This window comes from Uloborus diversus, chromosome 2 (genome assembly GCF_026930045.1).
Source record: "Uloborus diversus isolate 005 chromosome 2, Udiv.v.3.1, whole genome shotgun sequence".
NCBI classification, from domain to species: Eukaryota; Metazoa; Arthropoda; class Arachnida; order Araneae; family Uloboridae; genus Uloborus; species Uloborus diversus.
Window position 1 is genome coordinate 3,020,417 of NC_072732.1, and position 22,268 is coordinate 3,042,684.

A 22,268-nucleotide genomic window follows, 5' to 3' on the forward strand; every position below is an offset into this window, starting at 1 on the left:
TGTTGCCCAGGTCAGATAGATAATTTCTTTTTATTATCAAGCTTTCATTCATAAATTTGAGTATTTAAACACGCATATTTTTCTGGGAAAGTTTTGTTTGAAATGACTTCAGCCGCACTTTTCTTCATTTGTGGTATCACTTTCTTTTAATTATTGAAAACTACAGGAATACTTATGCCCCAAAAAAGTTATTTTGTCCTTTTGAGTGCTTTAAGATTCTTTTTGCCTGCAGTAACATATTAAAACCATAATTTCCTTATCTGGAAAATGCATTTATTTTTTCCATATCAGAAGGATAAATTTGTATCAATGTGTTATCTCAACTGTTTCATGGCTTTGAGAGCAAATCAGCAACTGCTTTGAAATTCACACAGAAATAGTTTCTGAATTCTTCAATAAAATTTATATGTTATGAAGTTATAATTTTCTTACTCAAGTAATATTTTGTCGTTGAAATATAAATTAATTTATAAAAACTCAAATGAGGTATAGGTTTATTTAATAACATTGCCCTCAATGTTCCAAATTAAACTCGCTTATTGTATAGCATCTCGATGACATTAAATTGGGTTTAATATTTAATTGGCTTGAAACATTGAAGATGTTTTCAGTTCACATTCAAAGTATATTAGTGTATAATATTCATATATTTAGGAGTAGATTCATTGACCTGAAAATCATTTAAAAATAAAATCATGAAAACTTTGTTGTGAAACATCGAACAGGGGGGGGGGGGGGGCTATTCAATTTCCCAAGCCCCCTCCAAAAGGTTTTTCTGTTTCCTCCCCTGTCCTGCTGGCGTGCAATTCACATGTCCTAATTCTTTTATTTTCTTATATTGTTATTACAATATGTAGACTTAAAATTAAGGTTTCTTTTATTATTTACTAGTGGTTGCCCAGTCGTCGAAATTCGATCATATTCATCTTACTACTATTATATATGCGGAAGTTTGTATGGATGTGGATGTTTGTTACTCTTTCACGCAAAAACTACTGAATGAATTTTGATGAAACTTTACAATAATATAGTTTATGCATCAGAATAACACATAGGGTAGTTTTCAGCCCATTATGGAGGGCAACCCCCCCCCACGGGGCGATAAAACCCAATTTTTGTATAAATTCTCTAATATGAGGATGAAAAAATGCTTGCACACATTAACATTATATGTCCATCGAAAGCTCTGATTTTTCTACTGAAGATGGCACCTGTTCGAAATTTCTAAGTAGAATAAAAAACGAGTTATGAGCTTTTTAGTTCCATGTTCGAAGGCTTTCCTCAACTCAATACAGTATTTAGGGTATCATCTCAACTCCCTGTCAATAGCGACAATTGTTGTAGTGTTGAGTATTTTTGCTTTTCGTCTGACTGTTCAAGGCTTTTCTCAAGTCGAATTTTAAAGTAAGATTTTTTGCCCAAGATAGGCAAATATACATGGATTTGGCTGATTATTTTCCAGTTTTACGCAACTTTGAGACAATTAATGATATATTTTTTTTTTTAAAATTATTTGCGTAGACTGGGTGCTTGATCGAACAAGCAGGAATCTCACCAAATTTTTTTTGTGGAATCATTTCAATAGCTAAGGCATGTGGCAATTTTTTCCACTAGGGTTTAGTATTTAATTGGCTTGAAACATTGAAGATGTTTCCAGTCCGCATTCAAAGTATATTAGTGCATAATATTCATGTATTTAGACGTAGATTCATTGACCTGAAAACCATTTAAAAATAAAGTCATGAAAACTTTGTTGTGAAACATTGAACAGGGAGGGGGGGGCTATTCAATTTCCCAGGCCCCCTCCAAAAGATTTTTCTGTACTGCCCCTGTCCCTGGTGGTGTGCAGTGCACATGTTCTAAAATCAGACTGGAGAAAGAAGAATCTTTGTGTAATCTGCCGATAATAACGGCGAGAAACAGAGTTGATTTGAATTGACTTACAGTTTTAGCAACTAAATGAATGAGAAGTTATTTTTTAGCTATCTTCAAAAATATTCTAAAAAATAAACATTTCTTCTTGAAATCAAGATGAACGTTACTCACTGTAAGACAAAGGCGCAAATGGTCTAGTCTGGTGCAAATGGAGACTGCTTCTTCTTTGCCTGTAGCAGGGGTTCTCTAACTTTTTGGACTCCTGGCACCCTAGTCCATCTCTGTTATGCAAACAACTAACAAGTCGTTATTTGCAGGGGGGGGGGTCCTACACCCACGTGCAGTTCTTGCACATATGTGCAGCGCAGGATAATATCCTCCTACCAAATACTTTGCTGTTATGTTATAAACACAAGTATTAATAGGGCAATCCATGGTCCAATGTTACTAGAATATACTTTTTGATACCATTGATGAATGATATCACCTCTTAACTTCAATACTTCCTGCAGAGTTGGTGGAAGAACTAACATTTCACCAAATTTCTGTGAATAACAGATGAAGAGACTTCTTTAAAAATAACTGAAATTTATTAACACGTGAGAAAAAGTAAATATAATTGTATAAACTATTAACTGAAGCCAAAGGTAAAAGATTAATTCAATATGACTAGCATGTTTGTTAAGCTCATCCTAATACCGTTAATCTATTACTACGATCAGCCGGGCATCTTCGGCAATCGGCCGAGCAATACGAGCTACAATTTACGGGACAGACATCACCGAACGAGTCAAAAAAAAAGAGAGAATCTCAACCCCGTTCGCTGTTAAATAGCCTGTCCTCATTGGTATTCCCATCAATGCCCTCACATCCACGCAACCAATGAGGATGCACCAAGTGGCAGAGACGCCTCCCTGCTAAGCCAATGGTAGGAGTCAGTGACATCACACATCCGATACCAGTGTTGCCAGATGGTCAAATCCAGATTTCTCCAATTCCCTTCCAAGTTTTCCCCAAAAAGCGATGTTTTCTATCAAAATTCCCCAAATTCAAAAATTATTTTTCCACTAATATTTTCACAAAATGAATCGTTTTCCTCTGATATTTTTGTCTCTTGAAAAAATTTTCTTATAAAATTCCCCAACTTTTGTTTTCTTCCCATTTTCGTTTTTTATTTTCTTTATCTTTTTTTATCTTTACTAATAATAAAGCTGAAAGTCTCTCTGTCTGGATATCTCTCTATCCGAATCTCTCTCTGTCACGCTCATAGTGCCTAGACCGTTCTGCCAAAATATTCATGAAATTTGGCAAAGAATTAGTTTGTAGCATGGGGGTGTGCACCTTTAAGCAATTTTTTGAAAATTCGATTTTGTTCTTTTTCTATTCCAATTTTAAGAACATTTTCCTGAGCAAAATTATCATAAGATGGACGACTAAATGACCAAGTTATCATAATGTGGAACCCTAATGCGGGCAAGCCAATTGGTGAGAAATTCATCATGCATTATTTGTAAATATACAGGGAAACCAAAACACCTTTTAATATTCTACTACGGGCAAAGCCGTGCGGGTGCCACTAGTCATAAATACAAAGCGCCTGATTAAGAGATAATAAAAAGTCAAATATTTTTTTTCTACTCTCATTTACTACTCTGCTTCTGTATGTGCATTTAAACTATGCTTTTTGTATATATTTATCCAAGAACATTCTTCATCAGACTTATTTTTGCCTGTTTTGCATATCAACTAGTTACTCACGCAGAACTATTAATGCGAATTCCGTAGCATAATATTCCACATAATGCAAAATGCGAATTCCATAAAGTTGAGCAAAGCTAAACCAACGCTGCTTGATACAAACAATTTAACTACCAGATGTCAAGATGCGAATTTAAATACAATTTTTTTTCCTGAAGTTTTTTTCCCCCAGGTTTTCCCGAAGCAAAAAATTTTTCCCCAAAGAATTCCCCTCAAAACCCATTTCCCCAAAATTTCCCCAGAGAGCACCAGATTTCCCCAAAATGGGGAAAATTCCCCTAATCTGGCAACACTGTCCGATACGACAGCTCGCTTCCGATTCACTCGGATCGTCAGTCCAAACGAGCATCAGTTGATTAACGTGAGGTTCAGTTACATGGGCAAAAGTAAGTTTAGAGATGCTTGTAGCAATTCTATTTCTAACACTTTTCTACGATGTCGAATCTCGGTGGGGGGGGGGGGGGGGGGAGACGGCACGTAGCGACATTTTTATCTTTGAATTCGTCAACTGCGTAATTTCGGTTTCAAGAACAGTATGCAACATTTTTTAAATTCTAGTTACACTTCAGGGAATAATGTAGTGCAGAAACAAAATTTACCGTAAAATAAGATCATTTGGTTTTGACATCACTCTTCTGCAACAATGTTGCCTGGTAGTTAAAAATGGCTTGTTGATAACACTCAATCATCAGTTAGGCTGACAATGGAAGGGGATCCAGTGAATTTTTGCTATACTGTATCAAAAAATGGAGAATTTGCTTACTGGTCAACCGAGCACTATTTGGCGCACTCGCCTTGCTTGTATATTGATACCACGGACAATTTGCCGCACCCAATTTGAGAACACCTGGCCTATAGGGTTGTTTGTTTTACGCAGCCTGAATCACGTCTAAGGAGAATTCAGGCTACGTAAAATAAACAATCCTACAGACAACAGAGCATCCTCTACTGGTGAATCCTGCCGTAAATTGAGGTTTAGTAAGTTGGGGTAGAGAAAAAGAGCCGGATGATCTGCGGTAGCTCATAATCTGCGCCACATTCATTTTTCCTTTTTTTTTTTTTTTTTTTTTGCCAGATAATACACAGGAATTTGCAGTAATAGCATTTTTTTTACATGTGATGGTTTTGGCTGGTTTTTTTTACATGTGATAGTTTTGGCTGGTTTTATTCATCATGTCAAAAACCTATTTGTCAAAACTGCAAACTGAGTTGTACCTGTTACTGAAATAAAGTTAGGTAACAGCAACAAACCCTTCTCTTTTTCATGTTAATTATAGTTAAAATAATACAAATACAAAAGTGACGACCAGCAACAGGCTCTGGGCCCAGCTAGACTGGTCCTAGTCAATTTACAATCCCCAGTGAAGATCAATGGCCCTCTTAAAACTGTCTACTCCCTTGCTCATTACCACATCTTCCGGTAAGCTGTTCCGAGGTTCCACTACCCTGCTAAAATATTAATTTTTCCTGACATCCAAGTTAGCCTGAGATTTAAATGGCTTAAAACAATGACCCCTCGTCCTGTTTTCAGTGCTCAACTTCAGCCCCGTAACATCTTTCGTTTTAATAAATTTAAACAACTGAATCCTGTCCCCTCAGTCTCTTCTCTGCTCGAGACTGTACATTTTTAGCCTTCTGAGCCTGGAATCATAGTCTAAGTGAGAAAGTCCACTTATTAGCCTTGTAGCCCGCCCTTGAACCCTTTCCAATACGTCAATCCAATAATATCATTGATTAATGTATAACTATTGAAACGTATTTGTCGAATGCCATTTTATACTCTAGAACAGTTTACCCTCATTGCTAAAACACTTTAACTGGGGATGCGCCGAATATTCATTTAGCATTTAATATAGGGTGGGCCGGAAAACTTTTTTTCACAATCCGCTTTTGGATAGTGCGGAAAAGTTGCTATGTGGGTCCGTTAAAACCTTCAAAATATTTCACTAATATCCTTTAATATCTAGCCGTACCTCTTTGACCTCTAAGCGTTGAAGAATACAGAAAAATTTACTTTTTTTTTCAAAAAAAAAAAGAAGAATAAAGTTTCCAAAGAAAATATGAAAATGGTTCTGGCATGTAACAGAAATGTTAACACGTTAATCAATTGTAACCCTCAGAAACTTTTATGAATTTTCTCCAATATTTAGACGCATCCCTTTAACCATAAAAAAACAGAAAATTAAGAGAAAAAAACTTTTTTTTCTTTTTTTAAATAATAATAATTCAAAAAGTGTTTGAATTTAGTGCTAAAGCTCAACAGAAATATTATGTAATGGGTTAGTTAGAATGTAAACAAAACGCAACCAATTTTACTAGGCATTTATTTACTGATTTAAAAAAAAACTAGTTAACCTTTTACAACCAATACATAACTTTTTACAACCAATTTTTCTTATGCCTCAAGCAATATTTGCTGCAGATTTAGCTAGCGCTTTAAGCAGAGCAATGGTCTAAACTACTACAGCTTTTCTCGCTAATTTTGGTTTGGTTTTTCATGAGCAAACAAAAATGCATAGTTGATTAAAACAAAGTAAGGTGGAAATTTCTAAAAACAAAAAGGAGAGAACAAAAAGAAAAGTCATTAAGATCCGAATAAGAGTTTGTGTTTTGACGACCACAAAGATTTTAGATTTAAAAGTTATCTGGTCATCAAAAATTAGCATCTGAAGTCCATGCAGCCCTGATAGAAGAACTGGTTAGCAAGTACAGCTGTCATTTTTTGCTAACGTCTGGTGAAAGTGAAAAATAAATATCGCAAGGTATTATAGTCTTTACAAAAAAGTATATATGAGGTTACTCAACTTATCAGTTATTGGATGCGATAGAGAAAAGTTGGGTAATTCGTTTGCTTGAGACATTCATCAAAGACAATGGAATTAGGGTTTGTACGGGTCATGGAAATCCTGGGAAGTCATAGAACAAATAAAGTTTAAAAAACTGAAACCCGACTACAGCAGAAAGCACTAGAAGTTGTGAAACAAGGTCAAAGTTGTAGACAGGGGCCAATCCAGGATTTTTTTCTCGCTATTTATTTTTGTGAAAGTTTTTTTTTATCAGCATTGTTTTAGTGAACTTTTAGAGGCATCCTAATTTTTGTAAAAGAGAAGTAGAACAAGTGAAATTTTAGTTCGAAAAGTGTAAATGTCATCTAGTATTATTTTTAACAGGTTTCGTTTTTTGGGGAGGTGTGAGGGGGGAGCTAAAAACCTAAGAAGTACGAAAAACATCATCGTAATTTCAGCTTAATGGGCAATGCACTGTGTACAATATAGGAAATGATGAGAAAAAGGGTTTCCCAAAACAGATGTTGAAAGATTGCGATAATATTGCATAAATACACTTTGGCGAGAAACAGCTAAAAATGAGTTAAAATACTACAAAAAGGTTTCTATTTGAGCGATTGTTCATATAAACCTGCTTCGAATTTTATTTTATGAGTAAATTTTGTTTCAAACAGAGAAACAAATTTTATATTTTAAAATGCGAATTTTTGTGAAATTTTCGATGTTTTTTTTTTGAAGCTACTGATTTTATTACTTGATTTTTGTGAAAGTACCGATTTCAAAACAAGATTTTAGTGAAGGTACCGAAAAACGGTAGCAAAATCAGCCTGTATTGGGCCCTGGTAGATATCATCGTCGCATTGAGCAGTTATGAGTCATTTGACATGTCAGAAATTCGTATTTACTTAGTTCTATTGAAATCCTCCGTCACTTCCCCATTGATAACAATATAATTCAATTCAAATTCCGTAGTTGTGGGTTGTCAACTACATTTAAAAAAAATTTTAGCATTAGTATACTTGACAACACACGAGCACAGCATTTAAATTAAATATTATGTTATTAAAGGGGAAGTGACAAAGGATTTCAATGGAACTAAATAAATGCAAATATTTGACATATCAAATGACTTTTACGACTCAATACGACGATGATATCAAACAGCTTCGCCCTTGTTTCACACCCTTTAGTGCTTTTTGCCGTAGTCGGGTTTCAGTATTTTAAACTTCATTTATTTCAATCTTTTCGGTTTTAAACACTGAGAGATGAAAATGCTCCTAATACTAAAAAATTAGGATCATTTTGTCAATGTTAAAATTGCAACTATAAATGCAAAGAACTGTTATTCATAGCTGGACCTAAGAAGCTGACGTGAGGGGATGTTGGGTATGAGGTGCAATAGGATTTAAAGAAAACTGGAAACAGTGAGATATTTATAGACAACGGACGTGAACATTATCAGTCCGTTATACTACTACTTTATTATGATACTAGTTGGTACTATGGATCTGTTTAATGTTTCAATTATTGATAACCGAGTTCGACATCATTTTTAAAGTCCTGTATTAAAGTTTTGATCTAATCATACACACCTTTTTATCAATTATTTTTATTCTTATTATTAATCTTTTGGAAAAGGTACATCCGTTACCAACACAATTTTTTTTTTCGTTATAATAAAAATAAATTCTTTAAAAGTTTTTATTGTTTTTGGATCATAGTACACTTCTGTAAGAAAAAGTCGGTAAGAAAAGTTTTCACTGGTGGAATGCAGTAAATCAGAGAATTTCGATCAACCCTAGCCTTCTATTGAAAGTACGTCTGTTACCATACACAAAATTGCGAAAATATTCAGAATCTGCACACATATTTCAATTTTTTTTGGTGCCAAAAATTTTTTTTTCGTATTGTCGTTAGTGTTAAAAAATTTTGAATTGTTCAAAAAATACCCAGAAAGTAGCTTAGTCAAAAAAAATCTGCTCTATACATCAACAGCTTTTTCCAACAAAGTTTGTTTGAAGCAAATCCACCTTCAAGTTCAAGGGTGGATCCAGAAAATGTTCAAGGGGGGGGGGGGGCGATTGTTTTTTACCCTTGACTCTTTGGAGCTTCAATTTATAAAAAATTTCAAAGGAGTGCCCTGAACCCCATCGCTTACCCTTATGTACTCAAAGGTGTCCTATAGTTGTGTTTCTTTCGAAAGATATCCAGAATGAACCTTTGGACCTATCCATAAGATTGTCTAAAATTGAGATTTTAGAAAGGATCTGTAGAAAGTTCTGGTCCATATCTACAGAATAATAAGAGATGGGCTACGATTGGGTTTTCAAGACTTCAATTCCGGAAGATTTCCAGGGAAGAGCTCCCTTTTTTTTAACACCATCGAGGATTATGTCAAATTGCGTTTTTGGAACTTTAATATCTAAAATATACCTGAAGAAAGTTCCTGTATCTCAGTTCAAGAAAGGAGCGATTGTCCCCATCGTCCCTCCCTTTTATCCGTCCTTGTTCAAGTTTGATTTTTAGTTCCCTCCTTAGGACCTAATGTTAAGGATTTTTGAACTCCTCTAAATTTAAGAAAAAATTGTTCAAATCAAAAAGATCTTTACTGTTCACATTTCCCAGGGCCTGATTACGGCACAGGCCTACTAGGCCTGGGCCTGGGGCTCCCTCTTCCTAAGGGGCCCCAAATTACTTAAAGAATTATGCACAGCATTACAACTATACAAAAAATACACACATTTTTAAAATAATTGCCTTAAAGGGTTCTCCAAATTGTTGTGGGCGTTGGGCCTCACTTTTTGTTAGTCGGGGCCTGCACATTCCTCATCGAAAGCGTTTTCCAACATACGTTTGAAGCTAATCCGGCTTTAAGTTCGGATCTATATTTGCCTTAAATTCCCCCGTAAGCAATAATGCAAAGTGTTCTTGAACTGTTCAAAATTGAACAAAAAATTGTTCAAATCGAAGAAATATTTTCTGTTCATGTTTTAAGGTAAACAACACCACTAGTGGCCAGTGCTTTGGTAGCCACTTCAAGGTTTATATTTGAAAAAAAGATTGGATTCCAGGTTTCCCAATGGAACTCAAGAGTGCATCAAACGTGCAAGAGGTATTTACTTTCTGCACGTTAAATCTTTCGGGAAACCTGGAACAGTATTTTTTCAAATACACACCTTGAAGTGGCCACTACCTAAGTCAGGGCCGGATTTGGAAGTGTGGAGGCCCCAAAGCAACAAAGGAGTGAAGAAGGCCCCTAATCAGGGTTCGAAAAGATCATCATATTTTCGAAAATATCCGATACTTTGATATATACCCAAATATTTTGAAACATATTGTCGCGAGGTCCAATTGACCGCGAACATATGAAGAACACTTCAATGTAAAATAAAATTCTTTTATTTACAATTTAAAAACTATGGACGTCGTACATCCTGCCACCAGCAGGCATGCAAGTAAGAGACAGAATCTAGCAAATAAACGACTCGCTTATAAATAAATGTATTTGCTGTTGCCACACGCTCGGTGGCTAAACTTTTCAGGCTAAAATAAAATTACATGCAAATTCGACTGAATATGCAAAAATAATAAGTCCTCTACAATATGTATATATCCGATATTTTCAACCCGTGAAAGTTAGGATATTTTGTAAAAATTTTACAGTGGGGGCCCCTTTGTTGTGGAGGCCCCGGGGCAGTAGCCCCGCTTGCCCTCCCTTAAATCCGGCCCTGACCTAAGTACTGGCCACTACTGGTGTGTTTACCTTACAGTGGTTCTGGTTATGTTCATACAGTTACTTTATCTTATTAAACGGCATGTTAAGTAGGGCTTCCAATCTCAGTCCCATGGGATTTCGGGACTCTAAGGAGCCAATCCTACGAGATCCCACGGGATTGATTTAATTCTTCAAAAAGTTAAATTTCTATGTCGAAAAGAAAAGGTTGTGCTTTTTCGAAAAGGACTCCTTTTGTTACATGAATTGGTCTTTATCTCAAATTCCGTACACTGTAAGGTACAACAATGTCACATTTCAATTATCGACTATATCATTCGGTTTGCAAAAGAGTAATGCTTTTAAAAAAAGTCCAATACGTCTTAACAAAGCATCACTCGTATGGCATGGGTGAATATTTTTGCGCAAAAAACGATGAGCTTAATGAATACGCGTGATGTGGCTCCTCTGCAATTGTTTTTACTGAGATTAAATTGTTGTGGACATTTAGCAAAAGATCGCCATAAACTTTACCACCTTCTAAAATAGATTTTTCTTTTCTTATGGGGGTCATGACTGTCGAGAGTTTTTGCTCCTGAACTTCAAATTTCGGACAAAAATGATGTCTGTTTGATTTGTGTATTGCTCTATCCAATTTACCTTGCCTTTGTTGCTTTATTGACATTTTTTTATTACATCAGTCATTTGATTCGCTACAGCAGCTGGTGAACGCTAACTGGGGAGCAGTCTCAATAAAAGTGTTTGAATAATTTCGCTAATTTTACCTCTCACTTTAAAGATACTATTAAAAACTTGAGCAGCTTAACGTACTACACTGAGAGATAAAAATGATCCCTCTGTTAGAGTTGCGCGAACATTGAAGATTGCACAGCAAATTCATCCAACATAATTTTTCAGGGTATCACCCACATTTATATTATTAGCTACATGGTGAAAAAGACATCGACTGACTCTTCCTACAGGTTAGAGAGCAAAAATTTAAATTGTCAGGTTTTTCATTGCTTTCTTCTTCAGAAAAAAATATTGTGCACTTTTAGTTAGTTAAAGGTTTTGAGCACGCTCCTTAAGTTTACAAAGGCGTTCCAACATTGCATTCAGGCTACTCCGGCGGATTTTGCACTCTGTAATACACTTTCTCAATTTCCTCTAAAGCCCAATTTTCTGCGTTTCAATATTTAGTGATGGTTTTCGAAAAGGCTTGCAATTTTTACGCATTTTCGCAATTGCTGAATGTATGAACACTGAAACCTCGAATGCGAATACCAATTCATTCTCAGAAAAAGATACTCTATTTTTGTTGTTTTCTTGAATGGTAAATCTACCGTTCATCATGTGAGGCATAAGGTTTTTCTTGCTCTTCTTGCAGATTAAAGGTGATTAAAATTTCAGATGATACTTGTAAAAATATTTGTTTTATGGACGGCAAAAATTGTGAAACGTTTGCATGCAAAACCGTTGCGGGATTCGGGATTGGAAACCCTAATGTTAAAGCCATTTAATAAGATAAAGTAGTTGGCTGAGTAGTAGTAAAGCCGAGAAGTATAAAGGAGTAGGCCGAGAAAATATCGTTTTCCCAAACGGTATTTTCTCGGTTATTTTGGAAACGCTGGACCATTTGAAAGTCCGAGCCGCTCATTCTCCCAATCAGTTTGGATTTCGGACGTCCTACCGTATTTCCGTCTGTATAGAACAGGGTTCGTTGATTCAAATCAGCTTGATTTAAATCGTGATTGAAATCATGATTTACATCAAGTGATTTTTTTTTTATCATTGATTTAAATGAATTGATTTCAATCAAGTGATTTTGTTAATAAAATCTTTAATTAAAATCTGTTTATTTTCTTTTTATAAATTAAATTTGCATTTCTAGAATGTATTGCTATAAATTTAACTGCACTGCATTATACTATCTTAACTTCAACAGGCAAAACTATAGATCCCTCTTTCTGTGTTTGTAACAGATTTTCGCTCTTGCACTATTGCTTTTACTCCAAAATTACAGTTCAGAACACAATAAAAATTTGCTGTTTTACTTTTACACCGTGACTAATATAGTTAAGAAAAGGTATTGTTCAGCATATTATTTTACACTAAAAACGTACATGAAGACAGAAACCTTATCTTTAAGCAAAGCATGAAACAAAATCACGTATTATCTAAGTATTTTAATGTCTGTATAAATCTTAAAAATTTATTGAATCGTTCGAGAACTTATCTATCTATTGAATGAAATACATTATGTTTATCAGGGCCGGATTTAGGGGAGGGCAGGCGGGGCTACTGCCCCGGTGCCTCCACAAAAAGGGGCCCCCACAATAAAATTTTTATAAAAAATATTCTAGCTTTCACCGGTCGAAAATATCGGATATGTACATATATATCAAAATATTCGGATAGACATCAAAGTATCGGATATTTCGGAAATATGATGATCTTTTCGAACCCTGATTAGGGACCTCCACTCCTTCGTTGCTCTGGGGCCTCCACACTTCCAAATCCGGCCCTGATGTTTATAAATGTAAAGTAATTAATATCTACAAATTTTTGAAGATTTAAAAAAAGTCAAAACAAAAAAAAAAGAATCTGATTTAAATAAAAAAAATATTTAAATAACAATATAATTAATTTAAATAATAATTTATAAAATATATAAGTAACTTTTTTATTTTTTCAGGAAAAATCACGAACCCTGGTATAGAACGAGACGGCTCATTAAAAACAAAATCTAAGTCATACACCAAATACCTTTCGATCGTAAAAGAAGTCTCTCCCATAAAATGTTGAAAAATGGATGAATCATTGAATATTGTGTGTTTGACTCTCCTGCAGGTGGAGCTTCTGGACTTCGCCAGGCTCCTGGAACAGTATTTTTTCAAATACACACCTTGAAGTGGCCACTACCGAAGCACTGGCTACTACCTCACAGTGGTTCTGGTTATGTTCATACAACTACTTTATCTTATTAAATGGCATGCTATTTTCCCAAACGGTATTTTCTCGGTTATTTCGGAAACTCGAAACAATTTGAAAATACGAGCCACCCATCATTAAAGAAAGAATGAAGTCATACACCGAACGAATACCTTTCGATCGTAAAACAAAAAGTCTTGTGTAAAAATGTCAAGTCTCTCCCGTAAAATGTTGAAAAAGGGATGGACCTGGTTCTGGTTTAATAGTGTGTGTTTGCCTCTCTCCTCCAGGTGGAGCTTCTGGACTGCGCCAGGCGGCGCAACACGGTGGTGTGCCTGGGCACGGGCACGGGAAAGACCTTCGTGGCCGTGATGCTCATCAAGGAGCTCTCCCACCAGACGCGCCTCCCCACCGCCCAGGGCGGCAAGAGGACGGCATTCCTCGTGCCCACAGGTACGCTCTCTCTCTTCTCTCATTGAAAGTGCTTTCTTCTTTACTAATAATAAAGCAGAAAGTCTCTCTGTCCGGAGGATGTCTGTAGGATGTCTGTGACGCGCATAGCGCCTAGACCGTTCGGCCGATTTTCAGGAAATTGGGCACAAAGTTAGTATGTAGCATGGGGGTGTGCACCTTGAAGCGATTTTTCCAAAATTCGATGTGGTTCTTTTTCTATTCCAATTTTAAGAACAAAACTATCATAAATTACGAAACTATCATAACGTGGAACCGTAACATGGGCACAAGCCAATTGGCGAGATACGAAATGATCATAACGTGGAACTGTAACGTCGGTACAAGCCGATTGGTGAGAAAATTCACCATGCATTATTTGTAAATATACAGGCAAACCAAAAGACCTTCAATTTTTCTACGGGCGAAGCCGTGCGGGTGCCACTAGTTACTAATAATAAAGCTGAAAGTCCCTCTGTCTGTCAGGATCTCTGTCTGTCTGGATCTCTGTGACGTGCATAGCGCCTAGACCGTTCGGCCGATTTTCGTGAAATTTGGCACAAAGTTAGTTTGTGCCATGGGGGTGTGCACCTAGAAGCGATGTTTCGAAAATTCGATGTGGTTCTTTTCCTATTCCAATTTTAAGAACAAAATTATCATAAGATGGACGAGTCAATTACGAAGTTATCATTACGTGGAACCGTAACATGGGCACAAGCCAATGGGCGAGAAAAATCACCATACATTATTTGTAAATATACAGGCGAACCAAAAGACCTTTTAATTTTCTATTACGGGCAAAGCCGTGCGGGTACCACTAGTATTTCAATAAAATGGGCCCTTTAAAGTGAAAGTGCCTCATTTTGTACAAATATTCTTCATTGGATTGAAGTGAAATTTAATAGACAAAATAATACTAAAAATGTACCTTTTTAAAAATTTTTGAGACATTAATTATTGATGAAAAATAATTATTAAATAAAAACAAAAATCCCAACTGCGTAAAAAAAGAAAAAAAAACATAAGCCGACTAGTTTAGAATGTTATTAAGTACTACTGAGCAACTACACCATTCAAATAGTAGTTTTATAATCAATGTACACATAAGACAAATCATAAATTCAAAAGCAGAATAGAAGGATCAACGGTCGGGGCCCATTCCTTTTTGACCAATCAAGGAATTCCGTAAAATTTGGCTTATTGTCTTTTCTTCTCACATGCTTTATCACAAAGAAATTTTCATAAACCAAATCCCGGATAAAGAATAATTTAACATCAATATGCTTAATGAGATAATTTTCTATGGTTGACTTTACAAATTCTATAGCGGCCTGGTTATCAACCAACAGGATGGGTTTAATTTCATTTTCAGTTATAATTATCACTACACCACATTGATCTAACTCTCTGTGGAAAACCATACTAGCTCTTTCTTTGCTTCCGCCATGGCAACGAACTCTGTCTCTATAGTAGACAGACTACTGCTCTTTTCCTTAAAAGGACACCAAGCAATAGGTGATTGGTCAAGTAGAATTAATTGTCCCCCCCATTGATGTCCTATCCTCCCGGTTAGTAGCAAAATCGGCGTCTGAGTAAGCAATTAACTGCACTTGATTACACTTTAGTTTTAACTGCAAATCCTTAGAGTATATGAAACATATTCTAGAAGCTAAAGTAAACCTTCCCAATGAGAAAAACCGGGGTTATTTTGGAGCTGACTAAAGAAGTTTACTGCATAACTTATATCAGGCCTTGTTCTATTAGCCAAAAATGACAAGCAAACCCAACAAATTTCTATAAGGAATGTTTGCCATATCTTTGTTGGATCTTAGTTTTGGAGTATACAACACCTTTGCTTTTTGGTAGGGAAGAAATGGGGAATTTGAAATCTTTACATTTCTCACATATTTCATGAATATAAGTCTTTTTTGATGTAGCACTAAACAGTCTTCCTTAATTTCAAATTCTATACCTGATAATTTTATAGTATTCCCTAAAACTTTTAAATCAAAGTGATTTTTAAGCAATGATAAAACTTTTTGTATAAGTTTGTTACAATTTTTGATTCAAAAACATATACACAGTTACACCATTGTAATTTAGTGAAACCTAATGACAATAAAACACTATCAATTTCGAAAAACCATTGTCTTCCACTCTGGTGGAGACCATAAATTGCCCTATTTAGTTTACATACTAAATGTTCTTTACCTTTTTCCTGAAAACTTGGTGGTTGAGTCATATAGATATCTTCTTTAATAGGTTCATATAAATATGCTATTTTCACATCACAATGTATATTTTGCCATTTCAAGTTGACTACTAATAATGAAAAGAATAAACGTATTATACTGAAATTGACTACCGGGCTAAAAGTTTCATCATACGATTGACCTTTCATTTGCTTAAAACCTTGAGCAACTAGCCTGGCTTTTAGGCGAAAAATTTCACCCTTTTCATTTTTCTTAGAATTGTAAACCCAGCGACATCCTACAGGCTGGCAAATCCACTAAATTCCATACTTTTCTATCTTTCATAGCAAGTATTTCTTCACTGCCTTTTCCCATTCCCCTTTTTGATCTGATTTGATCTAAATAGACTTCTAATAGACTTAATAAATACATTAATAAACTTGTATATTATTAACTAGTGATACCCGCACGGCTTTGCCCGTAATAGAAAAATCAAAATATCTTTTGGTTCGCCTGTATATTTACAAATAATGTATGGTGAATTTTCTCGCCAGTTGGCTTGTACCCATCTTACGGTTCCACGTTATGATAATTTCGTAGTTTACTCGTCCATCTTATGATATTTTTTTTCTTAAAATTGGAATAGAAAAAGAACCACACCGAATTTTCGAAAATTCGCTTCGAGGTGCACACCCCCATGCTACATACTAACTTTGTGCCAAATTTCATGAAAATCGGCAGAACGGTCTAGGCGCTATGCGCGTCACAGAGATCCTCCGGACAGAGAGACTTTCAGCTTTATTATTAGTAAAGAAGAAGCATAATGTTTTAAGTAAGCAACGATAATAAATTTAACAACTTTAGGTAACAACCCCCTTTGCGGCGCGCACACGCAGTTGGGTAAAAAACCAGATGAGTGGCTTTCATTGGGGCTGTTTCCATGGACCACTTTCGACCCCGGAAAAAACCTACTTTTCACCGCATTCCGGTTATTTGGGGGGTATATGTGGAATTTTTCTCCTCCTGCTTTCTTCTGAAGTCAGCAGAGTTTTTACCCAGAATGCATTTCGCGAAACAAGCTCATCTACTAGCCGCTAAGGATGCTGGGTAAAAACCGCTTTCTCTGGTACAGTGTGAAACCTCTTTTTACATGGAAATGGGGAATTTAGAAATTGTTTTTTTGCGGAGCCAGAGCGGGGATTTAGGGGATCGAAAAGTGTGTTGTGAACGCGGCTAATGATTATCTGTTTCTTTATTTCAGTGCCTCTGCTCCATCAACAGGCCAAGTTCGTCTCAGACTGCACAGACCTGAGCGTGGGTCGCCACTTCGGCGGCGAGGCGGGCGAGCGGGACCGGGAGGCGTGGGCGGCCGAGATCGAGCGCTGCCAGGTCCTGGTCGCCACGCCCGACGTCTTCCGCGGGCTCCTGCAGCACGGCCTCGCTCCCCTCTCCGCCTTCAACCTGGTCGTGTTCGACGAGTGCCACCGGGCGGTGGGGGCGCACCCCTACGCCCGCATCATGCGCTTCTTCGACGCATGCGCGCCGGCGGACCGGCCGCGCGTCCTGGGGCTGAGCGCGCCCCTGGTGGACGGCGGGTGCCGCCCCGAGGAGATGGAGCGGCGGATACGACGGCTGGAGGCGACCTTGAGGGCGTCCGTGCAGACGGCCAGCGAGTTGACGGCGCTGGGCAAGTACGGGTCGAGGCCGAGGGAGTGCCTGGCGGAGTACGGGCCGCCGCCCGACGACGGGGGCGCCACGCTGGACGCCCTGGCCCGCCTAGACGCCGCCCTGGCCTTCCTGGACTGCGTGGACCTGGGGGCGGAGGCGGAGGCCATCCCGCCCCACCCCTGCCGGAGGCCAAGGAGGTACTGTGGAAGTCTGTTATTATTGCTGAACATTTGTAAAATAAACATACATTGAAATCTGTTCTGAAAATGCTGTTAGGCAATTCTCGAAAAAATGTCCCGTGCATAACGCTAAGGTTTTTATGCTTTTCAGCTAACCAAAGCCTTTAAAAAATAAGTCTGTTGGGGAATAATACATGCTTTAGTAAACTATCAAAGCATCACAGTTAATCCTATATTTAATTAATAGTTACTTAAAGAAAATAAAAAACTTAGCGTTATGCACGGGACATTTTTTCGAGAATAGCCCTGTTAATATATTTAGGAATTGTGCATGGTTTAAGTAGGGTACGTTCAAGTAATTGAAAATTATTATAAGGGATTCTTCTTCTCTATCAAATCAGGGAAAAGAAGCAAATCATGGGAATGTTTATTACGCATATTAAGAGAGCTAAAAGTTTTTCTGGACGCAAAGTTAATGCCATTCGGGCTTATAACAGAGGAGAATGTGACAGTAATGAAGTTAAAGAATTTTGTAATCATTCCGGAATTTCTCCTTAACTAACAAAGTATACTCTGGAGAAAAACATAATTTTTGTCGTATTCGACAGAGTTATATCTGTTAAGACCACTGTATTGCTTGAAGAAAGCGGTTTAGGCGAAAAGTTTTGTTCTGACGCGATGTTTTATTTCTCGTATACCTGGAATATAATTGGTCATTCAGGCTAAAATAAAACATTATTCGAGCTATGTGGAAGAAATAAACCTTCAGTTGCACCTTAAAACTTTTGGTGTTATTGCTTACATTGGAGTTCTTAAGCAAAAACGTAATAAGATCTAAAAGCAAGAAAAGGAGTTATTCCTCGGTTATATTTACTTCGCATAAGAGTTGTCCTGTGTTTTCCCCCAGAAACTGGAAAAGTAGTAGAAAGTATAAATGCTTCGCTTAATGAGAATTTTTTTTATTAAAACGTAATTGATAGTAACTGCAATAGAAACATAAGAAACGCTACCGGTCCAGCTCGCGAATGCAAGTTTTGAATTTAAGAGAACAAATATGAAAGTGTCGTTTCAGCCAAAAAACTCAAAGCTGACGACTTCCCGCAGGTACCTGATCGAGATGGCCCACGTGGTGGGCTCGCTGGGCCCGTGGTGCGCGGCCCGGGCCGCCCGCCTCTTCGTCGGGGAGATCGACTCCGTCCTGCCCGGGGCGCCCACCGCCCTGCACGTCCGCCTGCTGGTGCTGGCCCGGACGGCGCTGGCGACGGTGGAGGCGCTGTGCCGGAGGAGCGAGGCGGAGGACGTCGTGGAGGCGGCGCCGCCCAAACTGAAGGAGCTGCTCAAGATCCTGGAGCGCTACAGGCCGCCTAAAGCAGACGACGGCGAAGGAGACGGAGGTATTGGCATAAAATATTATTTTATTTATTTTCATCCCACGGACGATAATTTAAAGAAAATATTTTAAAGTTTGTTGACCTAACAATTTGTGTCTAACTCCTGTAAGGAAGGTAAACACCTAAGGTTTAGCAGATGCCTTTCTATTTCACATTTCTGTCGCTATCTGGTGAATGAAATGTCAGAACTCACAAATTGAAAAGCTAAATCATTTTATTTATAATCTAATAATATAAATCTAATAATTTACAACTGTAAATCATAAAAACTTCTGTAAATGGTATAAACAAGTATGAGGGATTTCAACAATACTCAAATCAATCTTCATGTTCCAAAAGAATATCTTTCCAAAAAAATATTTTACACCCTAACAAGAATTATTCTAAAATGTTTCAAAAAAAATTTAAGTCCCTAACTCTCATGGCGAAATCCTAACAGCCATCTCCTAAGTTCAGGACGTCGTTCAACAGCGAACGATCCTCCTTAATATACGACTATCGTCAGTCGAAAATGAGAAACGCGAGCAGAAGCGATTTCTTTCTCATTCCATCAGCTTATATCCTATCCCGGCACACGCGGCACGTCACTCCGGATATATGCTTACGTAAGAGCCAAATCTGGATTCTTCCAGAACAATCGATTTGCTTCGGAGTCCTCGAGAGATTACATCACACCTCCGCTCGTGCTCTGACGTCACATCCTTCTTCCTGACGAACACGTCGTTCGAAGTCGATCCGATGTTTACACATGGTTTTTCCGATACACGATTTGAAACAAAGCGTCCTTTAAAGAGACAAGATTAACTGCTTATTCATTATTAAAGAAATACAAGTGAGTAAAAACATTTACACTTACTTTACACTTACCTTTTAAAATGAATTGGTGAGAATATCTCTCAAATAGACATTTTGTGGCTATCAAGTCTGTCCCTTTTCTCTTCGATTACTCGTTGTTTTGGTCGTGGCGTGAGGCTTAGCTCGGCTCACGTGTGGGGGGGGGAGTTCTTCCCTGCAATGATAGCGGGAATTTGTGGTCTGTCATTTGTGTGATGTGCTGGTCACACTGTTTTTTAATCGAAAGTCCTGGTAATAAAATGAGACTAGGTAAACATGTGCTTATTTTGTGTCCGGCAAATTGATATCGCCGAGGAAAGGAGTTCCAGGCGTTTCTTTGGATAACTCACAGACTCATCTCATGGGGATTATCTAACCCAACAAGTATTGTGTTCCTGGAGTTTGATTTGGCTAACTAAAGTTCGCAACAATCATGACGTCATCTTATCTTCCGATCCTTAAGGCGAAAGGAGAAACTCCCGGTTTGTTTTCATTCATACCGGAAGTTGTTTTATCGCGAGATTGCTTAGCAAAGTGAATTCGGTAGGTTATTATAGACCGCAGACATTTACAGCAAGTTTACGTTTACATGATTATAGTTGTTTGTAACTTATGAGATACATATAATAAATTATTGATAATATATTTAGGATAAACTTAGGTTTATCAGTAATGAAACTTCTTTGCTGTGATATTTTTGGGGTCGTTTTAACGGGGATATTTGTTACACTTTTTCTAGTCATATTTAAATAAATGAATTTTTCTTATATATGCTTATACTTGTCTCCAACGTGTCATTTCATTGCCATTTGATGTTGGTTTAGTTTAGTGTTGTCAAATTGAATATTGGATACTCAAACTTAAATTCTTATTATGCCAACAGGAGGTCGGCAGGCCGAGTGTCCTCCCCAGGGCGGTGACCTCCCTCCGAGCAAGGCAGACCCCAAGACCGCCCGAGGTCCCCGCAGGTCCGAGCGGCGCGCCAAGTTCGGCGGCCTCAGCGACGACGGCCGGGCGCTGTGCGGCCTGGTGTTCGTGCGCAGGCGCGTGACGGCGCGCCTGCTGAGCGAGTGGCTGCGCGCGTGCGCCGCGGCCCGGCCCGAGGCGGCGGGCTTCCTCTCCCCGGGCTACATCGTGGGCGGGGGCGGCCCCGACGCCCCCCGCCAGGAGGAGGTGCTGCAGCGCTTCCGCACCAGGGGCCTCAACGTGGTGGTGGCCACCGCGGTGGTGGAGGAGGGCATGGACGTGCCCAAGTGCAACCTGGTGGTGCGCTTCGACCCGCCCGAGAGCTTCCGCGCCTACGTGCAGTCCAAGGGCCGGGCGAGGGTCAACGACTCGCTCTACGTCATGATGGTGAGGGCGCGCGACCGGGAGGCCTTCGCCGAGACGCTCTGCGGATACAAGGCCATGGAGGAGGTGAGACTCTCTTGTCACTCTACACCGTCGCCTCAGAGCAACAGTAAGACATACTTGCCAACTCTACTGAAAAACAGTAGAGTTGCCACGCCACAGGGAAACCTGAAGAAACAGGGAAATCAAAAATCAACCAAAAAAACGGGGAAAATCCAGGGAATTTCGAAAATTTCCTCAAAAACCTGGAAAATACAGGGAATTTTTTTTCCTTCTTAAATTAAAGTTACAAAAATCAATTCCCAAATATATAAACTACCAAAAATTAAATAAATAGTAATAATTATAATGAGAATAAAAATAAAGTTCAGAAATAAAGTAAAATAAAAAATGGTAATTTTGCTCGAAAGTTTTTTTTTTTAAAGTAAATATTAAAATATTTATCATAAAAATAGAATCTTGAATTTCATGATAATTTAGAGTGTATGAAATGAGTCGTCAATAATCATTGTTCTGGGTTACTTATACACTTTTAGGTCCATGGCTAAGAGAAGTTTTTTTTTTTTTTGAATAAAAAGTTGAATATATTCAACCACCATGCTATGATTTCAGTTATGAATTCTTTATTTTCCCTTATTTATTTAGAAATTTGTGTTTCGTTTTTTACCCTGTGGTGAAATTATCAAGATATTAATGTTCTTTTCCAAATAATCAGTGCTCGCTCGTTTGTAATGTTTTATTTTCATACAGGGAAAACACAGGGAATTTTTTTTCCAAAATTGAGTGGCAACCCTGCTCCCGTTTTTTGCTTCCATCTCCCGATTTCCCGTTTTTTACGCTTTCCTCCCGTTTTTGCAGTTTTTTCAGTCAATTATCAAAAATTTCACTTTCTTCTCAATAGAGGGCGCCCTTTTCTAGTCTACCATTGTCAAGGAATAAGAAAATTTATAACTCATTTAGTAAAAATAAATTTTTTAGAAGCTTTGCACATTGCATGTTCAACGAAGCACGTGCTTTGCAGAAAATGGCAGCAGGTTTCAATCCTTTTGCATCCTGAAATTATTTCAATTATTTTTAACGTTTGAAGTTATTTTAACATGTGCTACCCTTAACCTACTTATTTTATATTGTATTTTCATTAT

At 37.8% G+C, this 22,268-nt stretch overlaps 1 protein-coding gene across 1 annotated transcript in view; it reads left to right on the forward strand.

Annotated features, from left to right (window-relative positions):
- Positions 1 to 22,268, forward strand: part of LOC129217751 (endoribonuclease Dicer-like) — a 59,369-nt gene that overhangs the window by 2,325 nt on the left and 34,776 nt on the right. The window contains exons 2-5 of the mRNA XM_054852091.1: positions 13,353 to 13,515; positions 16,966 to 17,569; positions 18,656 to 18,945; positions 20,660 to 21,192. Of these exons, the coding sequence (XP_054708066.1) occupies positions 13,353 to 13,515; positions 16,966 to 17,569; positions 18,656 to 18,945; positions 20,660 to 21,192 (1,590 nt within the window). The remainder of the gene's footprint in view (positions 1 to 13,352; positions 13,516 to 16,965; positions 17,570 to 18,655; positions 18,946 to 20,659; positions 21,193 to 22,268) is intronic.